Source organism: Seriola dumerili, unplaced genomic scaffold, assembly GCF_002260705.1.
Source record: "Seriola dumerili isolate Sdu_G_001 unplaced genomic scaffold, Sdu_1.0 BDQW01001661.1, whole genome shotgun sequence".
NCBI classification, from domain to species: Eukaryota; Metazoa; Chordata; class Actinopteri; order Carangiformes; family Carangidae; genus Seriola; species Seriola dumerili.
Genome location: NW_019175916.1, coordinates 181,047 through 202,730, shown reverse-complemented (window position 1 = coordinate 202,730; position 21,684 = coordinate 181,047). Strand labels below are relative to the sequence as shown.

At 40.9% G+C, this 21,684-nt stretch overlaps 1 protein-coding gene across 1 annotated transcript in view; it reads right to left on the bottom strand.

Annotated features, from left to right (window-relative positions):
* Positions 1 to 20,959, bottom strand: part of creb5 (cAMP responsive element binding protein 5) — a 39,194-nt gene extending 18,235 nt beyond the window's left edge. The window contains exons 1-6 of the mRNA XM_022768475.1: positions 20,888 to 20,959; positions 15,540 to 15,617; positions 15,004 to 15,097; positions 13,049 to 13,170; positions 11,477 to 11,631; positions 1,079 to 1,205 (exon numbers count right to left, since the gene is read on the bottom strand). Of these exons, the coding sequence (XP_022624196.1) occupies positions 1,079 to 1,205; positions 11,477 to 11,631; positions 13,049 to 13,170; positions 15,004 to 15,097; positions 15,540 to 15,593 (552 nt within the window). The 5' untranslated portion in view covers positions 15,594 to 15,617; positions 20,888 to 20,959. The remainder of the gene's footprint in view (positions 1 to 1,078; positions 1,206 to 11,476; positions 11,632 to 13,048; positions 13,171 to 15,003; positions 15,098 to 15,539; positions 15,618 to 20,887) is intronic.
* Positions 20,960 to 21,684: the final 725 nt, after the last annotated feature.

The following is a 21,684-nucleotide window of genomic DNA, read 5'->3' as shown; positions in this document are numbered from 1 at the left end:
TCCTGTGCACAGCTCTGTGTGATGATAACTGGAACTGACCCAAAACAGGAAGCCAGCACGAAGGGACTTAACACAGGAAGCCGGTGCAACAGGGGTGTGTGTGTTTCTGATAATAGTCTGACTAACACATCAAACCCAAGGCCCTCTTGGAGCAGTACGTGTTAATAAGGTGAATCTGTCTTGTGCAGTGGTCTCAGACTTTTGAACCCCACTGTGTGTGTGTGTGGTTCCCACCTGCCCCTAAATCTCCCTGGCCACTGTGGTCATGTGTCACAGCTGAAACCTGAATGTGAGGAAATCAGCTGGGTAAGCTGACAGGGGTGAAAGGTCACCTGTGCGGGGTGATGATGTGAGCAGTGTTCACTGAGCAGCATATGCAGGAAAGAAGAAACCTTTGTGTGCGTGTCTGCATGCATATGTGTGTGTACGCTGCTGTGGCCTCCCAGCTGCTGAACTCTGGGTGGTGTAGTGGTTTCCATTGGGACCAGCCCCTTCTTCACCCCCCTTTGCCTGACCCCCACTCCCCCCCTCGTCCACAGAGACTCAGGCCTAGAATATGACACACAGCCTTAATTGCACTAAGTGTGTTTTGTGTAAAAATATCACCCAAACCTGCACCCCTTTCCTGAACCGTCAATCTTCCCCAAAATCGCTTAGCTCTTAATTTAATAAACATGGGAGGGTTTTTTTTCCATACCATAAACATGGGCTGTCTTGTGTTACAATGAGAACATATGTTGTATCATTAGAATCCTGATACGAGGAGCTTTCACTGTGTTGTTATCATTCCTCACCTTCCCAATGTGGGTCCTCTTAATCTTTTTAGCTTAATTACAAAAGAAAGAAAGCCCATATTCTGAACCTTCACATTCATTGAATCCTTCATTTATACAACATACAACTTCCTTGTGAGTCACATTAATGGTGACAGAGAACATCCGAAAGTGCAGACCTACATAGTTTATCTGCAGTCTTAATGTACACTGTCGTCACTTACTACATGAGTGAGTGGGTTTGCTTCTGCATGTGTGAGTGCACCCGTGAGTGAATGTGCTCTGTGCTCCATTGTTGTACTCACGGGCATCAGCACAGCGGAGGAGCCAGGCATGGTTGGGTCTGGCAGTGTTCCAGGCATGGAGGCTGGCAGAGGCTGTCTCTGTCTGTTTCGTAGGTGCAGCAGTGAGGACAGAGACCCAGGGACAGGCCTGAAAGGACACACACAGACAGATGCAGACAAAGAACTTCAGGTTTTGCACTGTTATGGATAATTTAGGAGCATTATTCCTTGTTTTGTCATATTACAACAGCAATCTCAACTACAAACACTATGGTGCTAATTAATTATGGGGTATAAACATATAATGACTGATGATTATGCAGTACAACACAGCTGTATTTATATTTAATAATATGTGATTACACATAAACACTCCTCATATTTGCTTACAACTACATTACAGTGTGTTATAAACCATTCATTCAATGTTCACCTACTGCTTATAAATGCCAATTGGGGGTGTGTTACGATGTAAAACTGAGCAAAACACAAGCTTACAAAATGTTTTAACTATAAACAGAAATAAATCTGGTATTCATGAAATTATGAAAAAGCACCAAGACAGCACTCGAGAGATATTGGAAAAATTTGGGGAAAACATGGGAAAGGGGGGATAATACGAACTGCTGTGCATAAACAGCTTGATGTCTTAAGTCACATTTAAGCCATTAACAACTACATGTTTAAAAACTTAAGTTGAAAGAGTTATTGATTATCCATATAAATGAAAGGACCAACTCTATCGCAGACCTCTTCGTGAGTTTTAATGGAACTTTCACTGTTGCAGATCAATTAGTTTGTAATGAACATAGCGTTTCAAAACCTATAAACATTACACGAATGTCCCTCTAAGTATAGAGTACATGTCCTAGAGAGGAGAAGGTAATCAAAGTATCTTATACTGAAAAATGTTTTTCTTCACAAACACTTCACAAATCTCTGGGCTGGCTTTGGCAACATGATTGGAGGACTGACTATCGACAAAGTGCATTACACTGAAAAGAACCCTTGGACTATGCAAGAGACTGTTAAAGAAAACCCCTCTTAGATTTTAAAAGTGATTTCACGCATTTATTCATTTCACATCTGTGCTATTTCAGAACAAATGTTTTTCCCGTTTTTTGTTTCTACTTGTATCTGCAGTATGTGACTATGTATTCATGCTGCAGTTGAGAGTTGAGGCATCTTGGGAGTTTTTGGATGCACTTTAAACATATGTAATACAATGGATGAATAATAATGATAGTGATGATGAATGAATAATATTTGTCATAACAACCACATGAAATGTGCATGACGAGAATCATATTTAGAAACGGCTACAGCGGTGAAAGCCCTGTGGGGAAAATCTCCCTTGGTGACCACAAAAGCGTTTGCGGACCAACAGGCCTATCCACACTCACGGCCACATCAATAAATCACATGTACAGATGAGGCCCAGGCTAAGCTTAAACTACTGACAGCAGTCCTGTCTCAGTCACTGGTTCAAGGCTGCAGCCATCCAAAAACCCCAGACCACTCCATCTGCACATGGTGACATCATTTATACAACTGCCACCAAATCCCTGCTTGTAAGAACACCGATTCCCAGCTGCAGGGTACTGCTACACCCACATGCATACAGTCCCTGCAAAAAAGTGCCCACAAAACACCAGCGTTTGTATCGTTCGAATCTTTAACAAACCTGAATTAGGAGAATCAATAATGCTTCAGTTATCAGTATCATCAGGATGAATGCTGCCACTAACCAGTCAATAAAGCTCCATTTCCTTGAGCATTTAGAAATTAGTGCAAACGAGAAGCATTTAGGTTAGCTGTGTTCAACGGGTTGATGTAATCAATTGACCAAACCATAGCCTGGATTACCGTAATGGTGAGTAGTGAGGGAGTGATGGCCAAATGGAGGGCTATACCAGAGCAAACGGTCCCCCACCTGAATAAATACCTGTATTTTTCCAGACCTAAATATGTGCATTTACGCTCCAGACATTTTAGATTGCTCCACACACACAGGACCATTACCATCCCGACTGAGTGTCATTCCTGTCTAACATCCCAATTTATCACAATCACACTCATTTAACAGCACATATGACATCTGAGCAACACCGCGAATCCAAACATTTCCACATGGGAAAAGTCATGAAAGTACAATGAGGTATGCAGTGTAGCTGCACACTACATCAACACAGTTTCCCTCTGCCTTTAGACTTTGCCAGCGTTTAAGAGGATGAAATAACAGTCATGAGGCAGTGGCAGTGACATGATGTTGATTTTGTAGATAAAAACTGTTTTGCTAAATTTTTATTCTGTATGACTACTGCCAGCGGTTTTTTGGACTGCAGATGTAGATATGTTAGCTTAAAACAAATTTTAAACAAACATATCTACATATAACTACGGCTATAACACCTACGCTCATAACTTGGAATTAGCTCATTCACAGTACTTTTGTTTGATTTGTAGTGATTTATTTAACATAGCCTATTTAATTTCTTTTTGCAAAAAGCCTTGGTATTTAATGTTACATGTATTACAATGTGCGTTGATATATATACTTTATACTGTATAATGTGCATATATTCCTAAAAATTTTGTGTCCAAGAACACAAGTACATTAATGACAGCAGTAGTTTTAAAAAGTTGGTACTGGAAGTGATGGTAAGTAACTTTATAAACTCCAGTGTTACAGAACTAAAGGACTACGTTTGCCAGATCTTTTGCTGATTTAGACCAAACCCTCACAAAGTCAGCAATAACCAAACAGTTAAATGCTTTGCAGTGTTGGTATTGTCATTAGGAAAGTTAAATCAGCCTGCAGCCTAACAACAGCTTTGGATAAAAAGAAAAATCTCAGTTAGTCTTCATGTATGTCCTCATTCAAGATAAGAAAATGAGGTCAGGACACAGCACAGACACGTCAGGTTCTTGCTTTCGAGAGAATAAAGGCTCCTTTGAAGCCTTTACAGGTTGTACTTTTACGCCTGTCTGTTAGCAGAGCTCACCTGCAGCAGAGTGGTGGGAGGACGAACACTGAGTCCGTCACCACCTCACACACACACCAAAACACAACCTGCTTGTCCAGTGGGAGGAAAAACAACACTGACATCTGACAGCACTTCCTCTTGGGATTAACGCAGCTTTGTGCTGACTCTGCTGATAAATAAAGACATTTCAGACTAACTGGAGGCACAAAGCCACTATTAGTGAAAAAAAAGACTTTTTTAGAATGCTTAACTCTCTGGCAACAATTGTGATAATCACTTAATCGTTCAAGTTGTTTTTCAAGCAAAAATCCCCCAAATTTGCTTGTTCCAGCCTCTTAAATGTGAATATTTTCTGCTTTAGTTTGCATTATATGATGTTTAATTGCCTCTTTTGGGGTTTTGAACTGTTAATCAGCCAAACAAGCAATTTGGAGATGTCATATATTGGGCTCTGGGAACTTATGTCGGGTATTTCCACTATTGTTTTTTACTTTTTCTGCCCCAATCAAGACTCTGAATCTTGTCAGTGTCTTTCAGCAAATACTGTATGCCTGAATAAATAAAGGCTTTTATATTACTTTTTTTCCTTTGCTCTGCCTTAGAGTGCCTGAAGAACATTTTCTTTTCAATGACCAGTGTTATTTTTTTTTTTTAATTACCCGAGTTGTTGGCCTTCTCATTCTTGAATTGGTTGATTGATAAAGTATTCGGGCAAACAACAATCTGAAAATAAATATTAAATGTTTCTTACAAAACATGTTCCTACCCTTTAGTTCTCTTCTGCTTTCTGTTGTTATTTCTGTTTGCTCATGAAAATATTATGCATCCGACATGTACGGTATATTAGTAGATTCATGTTCGGAGCGTTTGTGTAAGTGTGTGAATAAGTGCATGTGCCAGAGTGTGAATGTTCATGAACCTGTGTGTGAACATGTGTGCATGTGTGTGTGTATGTGTGGGTGTGTGTGTGTGTGTGCATGTGAGTGAATAATGACAGGCTGTGGCTCCACTGAGGGGATTGATAATAGCCTGGGCTGTGGGCCCCTGGGGAGAGCAGGTAGACACTCTGCAGTCCTGACCCTGCACTCTCACATTACTGAGTGCCTTGCTCTCTCTTCCACAATCCCCGCCCAAGAACCACCACTGCACCACCCCCCCACCCACCTTCAGTCCACCATGACATCACTGCTAGACCTTCTTCCCTCCCTGAGTCCCTCTTTTGCTTTTTATCTCTTCTTCCATAGTTTATTTCTCTAAGTTATCCTGCTATTTTTCTCCCCGATGGAGCAGAACTGACAACCCTTCATTGTCCTGTTAATCCTCTAAAACTCTCTTCTGGACCCCTCAGGGTGCCCACACCTCAACTCAAGCCCCTCTGGACTTGCTTGCTCTAACCTACAAATCCTGCAGTCTGCACACACACTAAGCTTTACTGTCCCAATCCCCACAATCCCAACTCCAACTCAAGTACTGGGGACTTGAACACAAGGGGCTTGGCTGCCATCCAAGAGGAGCAAGAGAGGGAGAGAGAGAGGTGCAGTCAGTCCACTGACTCATATCCTTCCCTTTCTGACTCTGCTCCAGCAATGATGTAATGCTCTTGGCTTTTCGCCTTCCCCCCACCCTGTGCCTGCCTACCCCCAGATTTTGTCCCTCCCTCCTCTCCTCCTCTCTCTTTTCCCTCTCTTTTCCTCCTCGACTCGTCCAACATCACTGCGCTCACTCCTCGTTGGGTGAAGTCACTGCGAGCTCTGGGTAGACACAGCAGCTAAAAACTTTCGAACGTAACCAAAACAGCCCAGGGCCAAGTTCCAGACGTTCGGGAGACGGTGGTGCAGTCGCCATGGGAACGGAGGTAAACAGAGGGAGAAACAAGGGCCTCAAACAGCTTGCAGCTGCCTGGCTCTCTGAGTAAACACTACACAGGACCTGCCCCTGATTTACTGCCTTTAATCACTGGTGGGAGGAGAGTGCCATGGGGTTTGGACTGAGGAAATAATACGAATCTGATCAAATAAATCAGCCCTAATGGGTTACGACACAGGCTGACTTTTATTAGCGGGCTAGAGGAGGGATTGATGCTGGGAGGGTGCAGCACTGGGATGGATCTGGGATGGGGTGTCCTCACATTAGGGAGCCTCTAGCTGAGTAAAGCCATGCCAAGGCACAGTTGAGGAATGGAGGTGAATGATACTCTGGAACAAATTAGCATTAGTATTGCCGTATTTATTCACCAACTATGATATTGTTTTGATTCAGAAGATGCCATTGGCTGAGGACAGTGAAGATGAGCTGTCTTTCATTTTCAACGAAAGTAAAAAGCATGTCAGTACATCACCAGTGAATCAGAAACACTCTTCAGCAACAACTGTGTCATCTTGTTACAAGCTAACCTGGCATCTGTCAGCAGCACCTGACTGGTGTCGTAACATTTGGCATACACAGCCCCTTTCACTTTCAGTGATACTTTATCCTTTTCCCTCTTGATCTCCTAAAACTTTGTCCCTGTCCTCCTTAACCAGCTTATCTTCCTCTTATACTGCCACCTAATTTCTGTCTTCCACAAACAGTCTCATCCCTCTGCCTCTCATTCAGTTTTCCATCTTCACTTTCCTTTCATAATCTCAGTGCATTTTTTCCCACACCTTCATTGTCCTGATCCCATTTGGTTCATGCTTCAATCCAAACATCATGTACCTTTTCCTTTCGTTGCTCAGATATGTCTTTTATAATCTCCTCCACCCTGCTAGCCACCATCCTGGTATGAAACCCATGCCTTCCACATCTTACGCCTCTCTCCTCTCTCTTTCTCTCTCCTCCACCCTTCTGATCCTTCATTTCCTCTCCACCATCTACCTCCTATCCCCCTCTTCCTCTCCTCCATCCACCTCTGATCCCTTTCTTCCTCTCCTCTGTCCACCTCTGATCCCCCTTTTCCACACTTCCCCACGTTGTGATCCCTGTGCTCCCCAGAGCTGTGAGGCATGTCCCTGTGTGTGAGTTGCTTGTGCTTGAGCCTGCATGTGTGGTGGCCCCGGGGCAGGGATGACACAGCCCCGCTGGAATGAGAGGGAACAGAGTCTGGGCGTTCCTCTACAAACGCACTATTAAACCCACTGCAGTACACAATGAGCTCATCTTAATTCAGGTCAGATGTACATCCTGTATTCTCTCTCTTTCTTTTTCTCTCTTTCCCTTTTTTGTAATTGATTACACCTTTGTTTTACCCTTGTGTATTTGTTTTCTCCACCTGCTACTACTCTGTGTACATTAGCACTAAAATTTATACATGGTTGAGATTATTGCCTATATTTGCCCGTGGAGAAGGGCATTTGTCAAGTCGGACCATGAGGGCACCTCAGGCATTTTGTAGAGGTCCTGAGCTCCTGCACTCAGGACGGACCTCCCTCCTTATCACCGCTTTCTGAATACAATCTAATCATAAACAATAATAAAGGAAGTTTTGTTTAAATTGTGAAGTTCACAAGGTCAATGTTTGTCCACGGAGAGCCCACAACTTTAAGCATAGGTGTGGAGGCGCTGGCACAATGGGCGTAGAAATCAGCACAGTTATTTATCATACACATGGGAAAAGGTGCTAAGCAATCTATAAAATTGTGATATGCAACGCATCCTGGGATCAAAATAATAATAATAATAATCAAAGGTAGGATTAATCAGTTACACTGTGAGCGCAGTAGTATATATCAGCAGCTAAGAGAGCTCCTGAATCTTGATATATATACAGTATGTGACAGACCATGCACAGATTGCATTTGCACATGAAATTACAGTTCATTTGTTTTCAAGCGGTGACAATTAAGTTCAAGTTTCTTTTAGAAAGTGCAAGAGATGATCAAGGAATCATATCTGTCAATGATCATGATTGATGGTCATAATCTGTATTAAGCAAAATAAATGTAATTAAGCATTGTCAAGCGGATTCTTTGAAATAGAAAGAATGGCAGGTATCAGCAGCCCACATCAGATCTTTGACCCTGTGGTCCTGTATGAAAACACATCAAGTTAAGAGCAAATATATCACCCTACACTTGGGTTTTGCAAAAAACCTTTTGAAGGCATGCAGACTGACATCTATTTGTGCTACTTCCCTTAAACGCAAAAACAAGGACCACAAGTAGATGGTGGCTCTGAGGTGTGAAATATATTGCATTTAAAGCAGCATGGGAAATGAAACCACAAATTGACTTCCTTCAGAACTTTGCACAGTGATGTGACTGTCAAACTTAGAGTTGCACACAGTATGCCCGGGGTGGGGCATCACCAACAAGACACAGTTAAGATTAAAGATAAATCTTCCACAGAAAACTTAAAGACAAAAGGAGTCACTACATATAAATGCCAAACCGCAAATGATACATTTTTCATGTCACCTTTGCACATGAATAAAATGATACAAACTTCGATTTTGAAATGGATCTAAGTCCAAGAAAAATTGCAAAATATTGTCTTGGTAAGATGATGACAAACCAAAACCACCTGAAATCAACAGTCTGGTTTTAAAAGAATTGCACCTTTTTGATTCACTCAGTCCTCAACATTCATAATATTAACCATTAAAGAAACTGCCCTCATTTAATAAAGGCACCTGTTTTAATACACAGCCAAAATTGAGAGAGATATTTAAATACCAAGTCATCAAAAATTGATGATCAGATATTTCACCACATCTGTACTGTAATCACTCCTCATTTAACCCAGCTGCATTCAGGTTGATTGTGCTATGTGATGGAAATGATTGGAGTTCCACTGTTGAGCCAGAATAGAAGAATTATTTCCTTTTGCCCACACCCATCTACCCACACATCCACACTTACAAGTAAAAAGGTTGAGGTTTCTACAGAATGTTGTATGTCACATGGTTGACTCGTAATGTTCAATGCATTTAACTCTGACATAACTCAGTGCCAGATGTTTACAAAATGAAAAGCACAGAGCATTCAAATCTGTTGGACGCCACTCCCCTTTGTATCATAATGATAGCCGTGACATTAAGATCTGCTGGCTCTTTCTTGTGCCTGTTTTTAACACTGGTTTGTGTCAGTGCAGCTCCCCAAAGACCTTGTTTAGGGACTCAGAGCAGGGGGAGAGAGAGAAAAAGAGAGCGAGAGAGAGGTCCTCAGGTTTCACAGCTGCAGGCCCAGCTCAACCCTAAAGTAAATGGACTTGAGGAAAGCCAATCCTAATTGATTCCAAGCCTCAAAGCTCTTTAGTAAACATTGTGGAGCAATGAAAATGACTTGTTATCCTAATTCATTGGATGCTCACGCTGTGCGTTCAGCAGAGCAGAGGAACAAACCGAGGAAGCAGATGGAAGTGAGATTAAACTGATTTTGTTTGGTGATTTTGTCTCATTCAGAGATAAATTCACCACAGAGTTCCATAAAGTGTGTCAAGATTAAAAGCTTTATAGGCCTGTAATGATCACATACACAAACCTTACCATTCCTGACAGGGATTACTGTTTCTTAATGGTCTCTAAAGTCATTTTGAGTAAATCTAAGTATAAACATTTGCACTGTAAAGAATTTATGTAGTGTGGATTAAAGTTTAGTTTTAAATGATTCTCTTTTCTTCACCAAGATATGGGATGTTAAAACATATTGGAGACTATAATTGAGGTGGCTTAACAGAACAAAAGGCTAATTATGACAGGCGTCATATGGAACCATTGGAGTGCAGCTAGCCTATGAAGTGTCCAGCTTATTCTGTATGTAGGAAGTTCCTGTGGAGAAACTCTGTGCATGGAGCCTTTGGTTGGCCCTAATGGCTTCCTGTGGAAGCATTGCTTCTCAGTGGAGGGGTTTCCTCAACTCATTTTCCTGCTGATGTGAACATTTCCAGATCAGTTTTCTCTGGTGTGAATCTGCTCATTCTATTCATGTGTTAGGACACCACCATCCTCGTAAACAAGTGACGTCCCTGCAGTTTCAGCAATTGCTGCTCAGGGACTGCCTCAAATAATGTGAGACAGATAACTGCAGCTGGGACTTCTGTGCCATTCTGCAGCTGAAAACCACCACCATACGTCTCTGATTTTCAAGTGATGTGTTTTTATGTGAGCAAGCAGTAAAACTACCAGTCTCTAAACAATGCATTGAAAGATTTGTGATCATATAAGACGTGAAATCCACGTTTTAGCAAGGTGAGGAGTTTTTAATGCCAGGTAAACTCAGGTGAAACAGGCCCAGCAAAGTCTCTGTTACTGGCAGTGATTGCTGCTCCTCCAAGGGGATGAAATTCCACCCCTGTCCTCGACAAAGAGCCTGACGGGGTGTCAGTCAGGCTTAGTGATGGGCCTCCCATCCAATATTCACTAACTCCTCAAGCTGTAAATCTACACAGGACAACCTCGACACAACGCAGGTCTATAACACTGAGCCATCTCAATGTCTAACTAGCCTGCCACAGGCCTGGTTTACAGTAACAAAGCCCTGGCACAAGTTTGAAGGTGGTTGGGGTGAAGGGATAAGGGATATGAATAAAGTCTGTGCAGTGTCATCGTGAGGAAAAGAAGTGTGTCTAAATGTTTGTGTGTAATGATTATGTTATTCATATGTAAAAACCAAAGGGTTGTAGAAGGAAAGACATCAACCTCAAAGAACTGATAGCTCATGATTCTTCTTAGGATCTATAAAATCAATGCCTCACCCAACCTCACTACATACAGAGACCAGATATGAATCATCAGCACCCAGTCTGATTATGACTATGATTGAAAACACATTAAACTCTGAACTATTCCTTGACCACTAAAGACTGCAGGTAAATGACAAAGCAGCACCCTAAAAAGCTGTTAATATATTTTCTATATTGGCTGTTATTACACACCTGTATGCAAAGGTATCAGAGAAAGAGAACTCTAATGTTATGGCTGACATTCCCATACAGTGAAAGGAACTATTTTAAAGCATGAAATGCTAAACCGTTGTAAAAGCAGTCACAACTGAGGCTTCAACAATGACCTCATCTTGTCCTCTGGGACCCTCTTTGGCATGCTCTGCTGTGGGACAATACTGAATGAACAGCAAAACATGAATCGCCAGTCCCACACACATTGCTCAAAATGTAACAAAATACTGACATTACCTCAGAGACTACGGAGCGATGACAATCGGCACCGACACAAAGGGACCAGGCTGAGCCTACGGCTGTAGCTATAACAGGGGCACTCTTGAGGTGAGAGGATACACTCCGATCACTGCACTTCTCAGATAATTTTCAGTCTGTCAGCAGATATTTACACTGCTTCTACCCCATGGTAACAAAAACAAACTCGAAAACTCACCCACACTAAATTAATAATACAAAAAACTATTGTTTCTCTAATATAATTTACATTTTTGTAACTGTTACTTAATTTTATTTTGCTGATGTTTTGCCAGATTTTCCGGTTGTGTTGCCCACTCACCCTATCTGTCTATTTGTGGATGGAGCCTGAGTGATGACGGAGCTGGACTGAGAGGGCAGGGCCTGCTGGATCACTATGCTGGTATCATGGTTGCCCATCCGTGAGTGGGACTGCTGGTGCTGGCCTTGGCCTGCCTGGCCGTGCAGTGAGATGTTCTGCAGAGCAAAAGAAAAGAAAGAAGGTATACATCTGTCAAGAGTGTCAAAATTTCCCCAGCAAGTTGTATTTTCAGCACAACCCAAGCATTACAACTGTTTGGCCTTGGGCTCCATACACCCAGCTTGAATTGGTAACGAGGAACTATGTAAACTATCATCTACAGGCTTTTTCTGAGTTGAATTAGGGAAACAATGAGTCTAATGGAGACCAGGCTTCGTTATTGTTATTTACCCAGCAGGACAGTTGTCAGTTTTGCCTCTGTTACATATAATGGAATATACATTCCAAAGCTCAACAAAGCTCACACATCTTGAGGTAAAACAAACAGAGAGCTGAAGTAATTTGCATTGAGTCAAATGTGAAGCATAAAAAGAATAGAGACAGTCACAAAATTTTAGAAATGCATTACAAAATAACTAAATCACTCATACAGGAATGTCTGTACATGATCGTGTAACTATTTTATATTTACATTGGCCGATGCTGTTTTCCTGACGTTTCAGTGTTTTTGCTCCTTATCTATGCCTATTGTGTTTTTTGCGCTCCCTCAGAGTCTTGCTCTGACTCGCCTCCTGCTGAGTTAGCAGAGCCTCCCATCGTAAACCACACAGGCTCTGGAGGCTAGACATGGCATGACCTGAGCACAGATGAGCTTCAGAGCCAAACCACCCAATGACAGCTTAGCTTCAGCGTGCACTGCACATCTTCCCAGACATTAGATAAGCAGTCTCTCTTGTGGTGATTTGACGAGTACCTTTCAGGTAGTCGTGCCTCAGGGCAGATCTATAGTGCATAAATGAGCACGTCTTTTATCAAATGTCAAAGCTCTGCAACTCTGCTCACATGTGAGAATGTCTGGTCAGGTCTTTTATTGCTTCCACAAAAGTTGTCTCAAGGGTCTGTCTTTATGTCTGGAAAGAAACAGGACTCCCTCCCTGAGAAATGGCTGGAGAGCTGTTTGAAGTTACAGGTGGAGAAGCTGATCTCTTTTTTTCTTTAACTGTGGTGGGTGACAAATCTCCACCTGCTAGCCCTGTCTGTCACTGTCAACAGGACTGATGGGGATCAGGGAGCATGGCATCTGGGGCACAACAAGGGCTGGATGTGCAACACATGACTACATTTTGGATGAGAAGAAGAAAACATGGCAGAAATATTGAGGGTGTCTACATATCTGTGATTATCACCTCTTTAACAGAGCAGAGTGCGGTTACATGACGTCTACGTGTTGTGCATCTATTAAAAGAATGTGTATCAGTTCATATTTTGTGGGCTGTTGTTGGTGACATGACTGATGATAGCACCAGATAACAGTTCACAATAGCCTGACATACCCCGTGTGGTCAGGCTCTGGCTTTGGGTTCACCTAGGTTTTTTTTTAAGCCTGAGGATTTATACTGTGCTCTTTAGTACCTGTTTACTGTCTTCTTCTTCCTGGGCCTTGCAAAACTCCTGTTCAATGGAACAGTCCAGTTCACTGAACAATCCCACCTCCTCACAGTTCTTCAAGAAACGTGTTGGCGTGGGTGTCTGGTCTGGAAATCAAGGAAAAGTTTTTCAGGTTTTAGCTTTTAAATCAACTATTGTTATTTCAGTTTGTAGCAAAAGAGTACAGGTACAGAGCATAGGAACATGCAGAAAATGGTTGTTTTTCATTTTTCTTAATTTTCTTTTTATCATTTTCATTTATTTGTAAAGGACAGTGCATGTTACCATTTGATGTATTATACCACAGTTAGCTTAAAGCATTTTCATCTGCAGCCCCTTGGTGGGGCACAATGAAACATAAAGTATACAATGACAGAATAACACTAAACAAACAAACAGGACACACAATACAACAATATGTCAAACAAACTACATATGTCAGCAAGAAGTACAGTATATGTTGGACAAATTAAAACCAGATCTATTTGTATTAATATCACAGATATGGCAGTTTTGTTTTTGTTTCATTGCATAATTGTTATTGTTAGCTCTTTAATTTGAAAAATCACTTACCCTTTTCCTTAATGCTTAAGTTTTTTTTTTTTTCCAGCCTCACTGATTCGGCTTCATGTTAAAATGCTGTTTGTTTTATTACTTGTTCTTGTAAACCAGAGTTAACATAGTAAATACTTTAAGGAAGTTAATGAGGATCCACATCAAGACTAAAGTTTTAAAAATGGACATTGTTGTTCCATATTTGCAGTGATTTTAAGAAAACATCACTTCAGCACTGTTAGGGAGAGAGAGATACTAAACTTGACAGCCCCATTTCAGCTGATGAAGTACAGATCCCACCTACCGAGTGGGGGTCTCATTTGTTAAACTCAGTCAAGCCACGGTATTCAGCTTGACATTGTGGGGGGGTGCACACAGATCAGATTTCAGACAGTTGAAGGTGATTTTAGGATCAGGCTTGTTTCAAAGGCTAAAAGCATACTTCATGGTCTGTTTATCCATTCTGGCTAGACTGGGGATTGACTCAAACTTTGTACCCAAAATACAGTGTTACTCTAAATATACATCTTTTCCATTGGAGAGAGTGAGAATGTAACTCAAGTTCTATTAATAAAAAATATACCTATGAGTCAATGAAAATATTAACAAATGGAGCGGGAGGTTAACTTTAAGGCAACAGCTGTAGTACTAAAGGCTAAAGAGCAGACAATTATTGTGACTAGTTTAGGCCATGTTACCATGTGTGCTTGAGTTGTAACTTACAGTATAACTACTGACTATTTTCTCTTGAGGTCAAGGTCTCAGTAAGAAAAACGGCCAGAGCTGTAACTCAGACAACAGGCAATAAGGACACCTGGCCTAGAAAATCCGATCCTGCTGTCCACAGAGTGTAAATAATAAAGAAGACACAATCTCTGCAACGTGGCTGAAGCAGCACACACTGTCGTCTAGTGTGGCAGGGACATTTCTAGGAATGGAGATCTATACTTATGGATTGGCCTTAGGTTGACACTTGTATACGCAGTACACAGTCTATAAATTTGATGTTTCTTTGAACAGATCAGCATGTCACCTGGGGCTTGGATACCCCACCATCCATAAAACATATAGTAGTTCATCATATAGTAAGATGAACACGTCTAATGATGGGAAAATGCAAATCACATAAAGAAACAGGGAAGACATTTAACATAATGTGCCTCAATAATATGTCAACATCTCTTCATCCTGTTGTGCGTATATGGTATGCACTGAGTTGCAAGCTAGGATGTGTCATATGATTTACATTACTGTAAACAACTGGTATAGACATGCCATAAAGTTTTGTGATGATAGACAAGTGCGTCTGAGCATGAGTCACCAAGGCACACACCTGCTGAGCTGCTGAGGTAGTGTGTGTCTGTATTGATGTGGCTGTAACTCACCTGATAACATGTTGTCGTTCTTTATGGAAGGGAACTTAAGGGTCATCTCATGCTTGTGTCGATGTATCATCAAATGGTCCTCCGTGGGGAAACGCTGTTAAGTTTTTAAGAAGTAGGACTGTAAGAATTGCTTGTACAGAGTTAAATAAGTGTTCTAATTCTGAAACTGAACTACATGTTTACTATTCTCTATTTAAAGAGTTGTATCCTAAAAAAGCAACAGCGCTGGTATTGACTTCAAAGAGCATTTCTATAGGTATTTTTACACCTATAGTGTTATTTGCAGTTTGTGTTTCACTCGGTTCCAAGCTATTCTGTTTCTACACCTCAGGCCTACTAATTGTACACCTCTTCATATTACAGGCAGATGTACACACACACACACACACACACACACACACCCTTTGTGGGGTCCAACATTTTGGTCCCCACAAAGCTGTTGGACACCACACTCTTAGTAAAACAGGCTCCCTCACACGCACACACACATGTATAAATGCAAACTCTGGTGTGTTGTTTTGTCTTGACACACTCACCTGAGAACAGCCAGGAGCGTTGCACACGAATGGCCTTTCCTGGTCTGAGTTCATCACTCTGGCCAACTTCTCATAAAACTACAAAAAAAAAAAGAAAAGAAGAAAGCAAGGAGAGGAAGTGAATGACTTGTGTTTCCCCGCCAGCATTCAAGAGGAAAAATACACTATAGTAATCTAGGATGCCCTCAAATGACATCAAGGCTAATATGTTCTGGCTTGTTAAACCATGGAAAACAGTGGATTATATATATACATATATATATAGAGAGAGAGAGCGAGAGAGTAAATGTGGGTGAGAACCATGACTTAATAAACCATGTTTGAAATTTTCAACCAAATACCAACACCATATTGAAGCCATAGTCTCAAGGTGCTGTCCTCTAATGTTTATTCTCACCACAAAGTGACAGAATCTGGTCTAACACATATGGTGCCGGACTGGCGACAATAACTACTCCCTAGTAATAGCCATGCATCATATTAAATGTGGTTTCAGTTATTGTTTTAGATGCTTTATTAATTCAAAGTGAAAGAGAGGACGAACTTTCCCAGAAGAGAGGAATACCTCATACCTGCGCACTGCTTAAAAAATATAAAACTGAGGCACAGACACATAAAAATTAAAGGCCTAGAAATGATGTGAATATAATCCTGTCCCCCTGTTTACTTACAGGAAGATAATCATGCACAACAACACAAAATCATTTTTAAAATATATTAAAAACAGCTTGACTATATTCATGGGACAAATTCAGAGACAAAAACAACAGAAATAACAGGTGCATTTTAACAGCTTCCCAAGAGTAAGAGCACGACATTTAAAGGCTCTTTTGTGCACTTTAATCAATTCTTACGTTTGATGCACAAGTGGTGTCTCACTCACATTTAAATCTTTTAAATATTAAACGACCAAGTTTTAAAACAGCTAAGATAATTGTCCCTGCCTACAGTAAGTAAAGCACTAGCACTAGGCAGAAAAAGTAGAAATAAATTTACACAATTTTTATCAGAAAAAGTCACTTGGACTCTTTATGTGGGATGCTGCACACTTGAGGTCCTGCCTCGGCAGCATGTGTAGCTGTTATCGACGCAGTACATTTTGAATACGGACTGCATTGTGTCTGTAAAGAATATTAAAGCTGTCAAGTACCAAAAGCTTGCATTGAAAGCTCGGTCAGATTCATAGGTTATTTATTCTTTAAACAGTGATTTTCTGAATAAAATTGTTATTTTAATAATTGCATACTGCTTTTTACTTTAGAATTTCTGGTTAGGATGTTTGTGTTAAGACAACATCAAACAAAGTTGACCTTATTTGATTAAATCAGAAAAGGTTTTTTTTTTTTTAGAAAAACTGATTACAGCCTACTCAGCAAAGTAAGCTATAGAAAAAAAGTATTATTTGAGTGTTCTCTGGACTTAAGCCGTTGGCCTTACATCTAACATCACACTTGATGACTGCTTTTGTTCCACTGAGCATCTTGTATTTGGACATCTAATCATTGTCCAGTACAATGTCGTGTAAACTATCCTCATAACTGACAAACGCGAAAAAACAACCTCTGACCGGTCACCACATGCCAGTACTATAGATGCTCAGCACCTTCTGACAGATGTTTTATTTAGCAGTTGTTAAGTGAATATGGGAAGTGTTATGGTAGTCTTATTAATCCCCTCCTTGGAGCACAGCACACAGCATGGCACAGGGACCATCTTCATCTTCGAGTCAGTGCTGTGATCATGGTGATCAACACTTCACATGCAGATCTTTTGGAACAGGACATGCAAACCGATAATAAACATTCAAACTTCATACAGGAGGCTCAAAGTTGGCCCTAGTGAGGTTTGAACCGAAGAGCATGTGAATAAACTAGAGTTATGGACACTCGTTTTGTACTTCAGTAAGTGAATTAAGCCTGTATAATCTATTTGAATAGTGCCGGGGAGGTGCAGAGAAACAAAAACGCTAACAGATAAAGTGTACAGTTAACGACGCAATGACATTTTTTCTGTTGTAGCTGCTTTAAAAAATGTTCCAGGCTGGCACTGTCTGCTGAGAGACAATAAATGTAATCATTAGCATTAAATGTGTGGTTTGTTGTTCATGTCTACTCTTGGTGATGACTGAAACCTCTGCAGCATTTACAGCACTGAGTATGCATTAATTACACACAAATAGCACAATCTTAATTAGTCCTTTACCTGCCACCATCATCAAGTCACAAGAACTGCAACGCATCTGAAACTCAAGTCAGTGCCACATGTCACATGTCGAGCATGAATACCTTCATACACTATGTATGTACATGTGTGTCTTTTTCATGGGTACAGACTATTTCCTCAAGCACAGTCAAAACAGTCAATGTTGTGTTATGCTAAGCAGTGCTGTTTTCCTAACAAGCTGTACTTCATGACCGAGCCTGCAGAACAGGGTCTGGACAGGGTCTCTCTGTCAGAAAGCAATGAGCCCTGCTCTCTCTTTCTGTCACCAGTTCACTCCGTCTCTTCAGCTGGGCCCCAAACACTCACCTGGTCTCTTTTGACACAACAAACATGACTAACACAGCTGATCCTAATCTTCAACCCAAACTAGACCCAGGATGATGGCAAGTATTAGGGGTAGTGCTTCAAAAAGCCTGTAGACATGCTGCCAGTTATTGGTGTCTTGAATCAACATTTTAGGCCACATTTTTATCTCAAATGCAGTTACATTGAACCTTCGGCTGTTTATACAATAATTGCTGCCACATTTGTTTTCAGGCTTTCTGAACACTGAACACCTGTGCAACTATGAATTACTTCATTAAAATTTGAAACTTTACAATAGATCCGAAAAACTGATATCGCTAGAAAGCACTAATGAAAAAATATGAGAAATAGATTTTTAAAACAGATGCAGAAATTCAACTTTTACCTTCCTGTTCCTGTTTCTAAAACGGGACTTAATCATTTCATCATATTTATCAGGAAATTCAAACCACATGACACATAAAACTTTTTAACCATTAATTCTGTGAATGCCTCTGTGAATTATCCAATAGCTTTCACACTTCAAATGATCAGTACTCAACGTCCTTTCCTAGGAAGGGGCACTTGGCTCTCATTTGATATAGATGTTTTAGGTTAGCAGAGGAAATTTGGTTGCACTTTATATTAACTATATCCGGATGTGAGCGAAGGGAAGGATTAGGGTCCGGCGTTCAATTTCAAGAGGAGCTGGGGAGGAATTCTCCAGGTAGAACGCCTATTAGAATTTAAACAATATGGTGAGGAAAAGAGGGGTTGGGGTGCAAAGGCATATTGGGTTAAAGCAAGCACAAACATGCGCAGAAATTCTAATCTCCAGCTCCCCATAGCCGGGGCCTTTGACAGCACAAGTTCAAGGCAGGATCATGGCGATCCCTGAGGCAGGGAACATGGCCCTCTTAGACAATGTCTGCCCTGAACTTCTGCTCTTGAACTGAATGCGTGACAAAAAGACTGCTGTGATGTAAACCTCAATAACTATCAATTACTGGCCCTTCCACCACATGTAAACTCATAACAAATACAAAAGCACCCCCCCAGAGGGCCATGGGACTAACACCACTGACATTATTCTTACGCACAAAAAGTTCGTGTAAGTAAGTACCATTGTTCAAAAAGACAAAAAAAGTCCCAGCACAATGTACAAATCAATAAAATTCATGCAGAATTTTTTTATGGTGAAATGAGAAGTCTGTGGCCAAACAGTTGATCAGTCTGTGTGATTGGTGTTATGATTTTTGTCATTTGACTCCCTCATTGATACAATCATTACCAGAGGAAAGTTTCACCTTGAGCACATGCAACAACCATCAACAAATAAACTCATTGTAGGTCACATTTCATTGCAGCAGTGAGCTGCTGGACTGCAAATATAACATTGTGCAAAATATGGTTAGAATTAAATCTGCTTCAAGGTTACTAAATAACACAAGTTAGAGTCAGCTTAGAGTCAGTGACTTTACAGTCTTTGCTATTTTGTTTTATTTATTCATGTAATCATTCCTATTTTGATGTTGTGCATTATTTATTTTCCTTGACTTGACTAATTCACTTCAGTAGAATATTACTAAAAGCTAGATTTTGACACAATTAGTTTATCATTATTAGTTGATTATTTCTAAAGGAATTTATAACTCGTTTTCAGTCTCAAAAGATAATTGAAAACATTTGTTTTGCAACAAAGAGCGGAAAACTGTTGTTTCCATAAAATTTTGCTTTATTCTACTGATGTACTATAATAACATTCTATTTCTTTTCAATAAAAGTCCATCTCAGTCTGTATTAAATTATCAAAATTACTAATATCATCATCATCAAAGTTAAATACCTTATTAGGTGTTATTAACACTGCCAATTAAATGGACACAATAAAACTGTAAGCCTACACAGTAATTTAAAGCAGCGTGCACGAGGAGCAAGTGGTTATTGATAGTGTTGTCACATAAACATAATGACAGCGGAGAGTAATCAAATGATTAAAACATCTTTCTTCTTTTCGAGCCACAAAGCGCGCCTCGTCAGCACAACCTTCCTGAAAGTAACCCTCAACATCTCAGCGGTTAATCAAATATCGACTGGCCTGCAGAATGACGTAATGTTAGTCCCGGTGCTGTTCAAGAGAAAAAGGAACATAAATTTCATGGGAACGAGAGCATCACTCTCTTTATTATTAACTGGCATGACAGCAAAAACCACCGAGCTATCATTTTCCAGACGACCACTGGTGAACCGCAGCACGCACAGAGTCCGGGACAAACGCCGGCTCTGCGTATCCCGAGATGGGACAGGCATGACAATGATGCAGGGATCCAGCGTTTAGTGCTTTACAGCTAATATAAACCCTGGATGACATGCCAAACTGGTGTGAAGTGCAATAAAAATCCATCCTGTACAGTAACCCTCTCTGTGGTTTCAGCTGGACTTGAGGTGAATTCCTGCAGACTTGTCTCCGCTGCTGCCTGACAGACCGAGCAGCAGCAGCAGCAGCGGCAGCGGCGGCGGCGGCACTTGACTCCGCGTTCAACTTCAACAACAGTCAACAGATTGGCCAAAGCAAGGACACCGAAGAGACATGACAATGCACTCACTATATCAAAACTAACATGATACTTTATCTCTTTCAGTTGCAGCCACAAATGACTTGAGAACAAGAAGAAAAAAAGACACATCTTGACCGGGACTGCTGAGGCGAACAACAAAACAAGCTGTTGCACGAAAAAAAGGAGGAGAAAAAGTAACAAGGAGCGCTTTTAAAAAACACAACAAACCTGCAGAGGCGCATGCACGGTGCTCTGCATGATGGTCTAAGGTTTTCAACTTACCAAACAAGTGTAGAAAATGTGAAGCAGTCTCTGAGAAGAAACCACGTTGGACTGAGAAAAGATTACAATACGATCTATTTAGAGAAGCATAACGTCACCCCTGGGTGACGTCACGTGGGATTCCTGAACTTCTATATCATTGCGGTCCGCTTGGAGGCGGCGCGAGCAGGGCGGAGTTTGCACATGCACACCCAGAGAGAGGCAGGCATGGACGGACAGTGCTGGACCTGGAAGTGGGTGTGGTGCAAAGCTGCATCAAAGCTGACCCATTAGAAATGCAAATATAAGCGCTCTGTGTCTTCTTCTGAGGTGTCTCATAAGTGACATCACTTAACTGTGTGTGAAGTGAGAGGATTCAATCACACACTTCATCACTTCACACTTAGGACTTAATATACTGTAGCAAACTTCCAAGTAGCATAGTGGGAATAGTACAATAGCCAATTTGACTGCTACTAATAATAAAGTCACAGTTTTTCTTATTTTCTATCAAACAATAAATTGGTCCACCTTGACCAAAACAGAAAACTTACATTTGAAATAGACCTAGTAATTTTTTTACAGCAGACATTTTGTTTTCCCATAGTAGGAAAAACACAGCTGTTACTAATAATGTTAATCATGGCTCTGCTCTATTAAAGTGTCCATGACAGTGTAACAACAAGCCAGCATGCACAGCACTAAGACCCTGAAACTGTAGCAGTTAAATGGAATTCAGCCATCATTCATTTTATTACTTACACCTGTGCTTTTCTTACTGTCCCATGTGAAAAAAAATGCCTGTTGGATTAATTAGC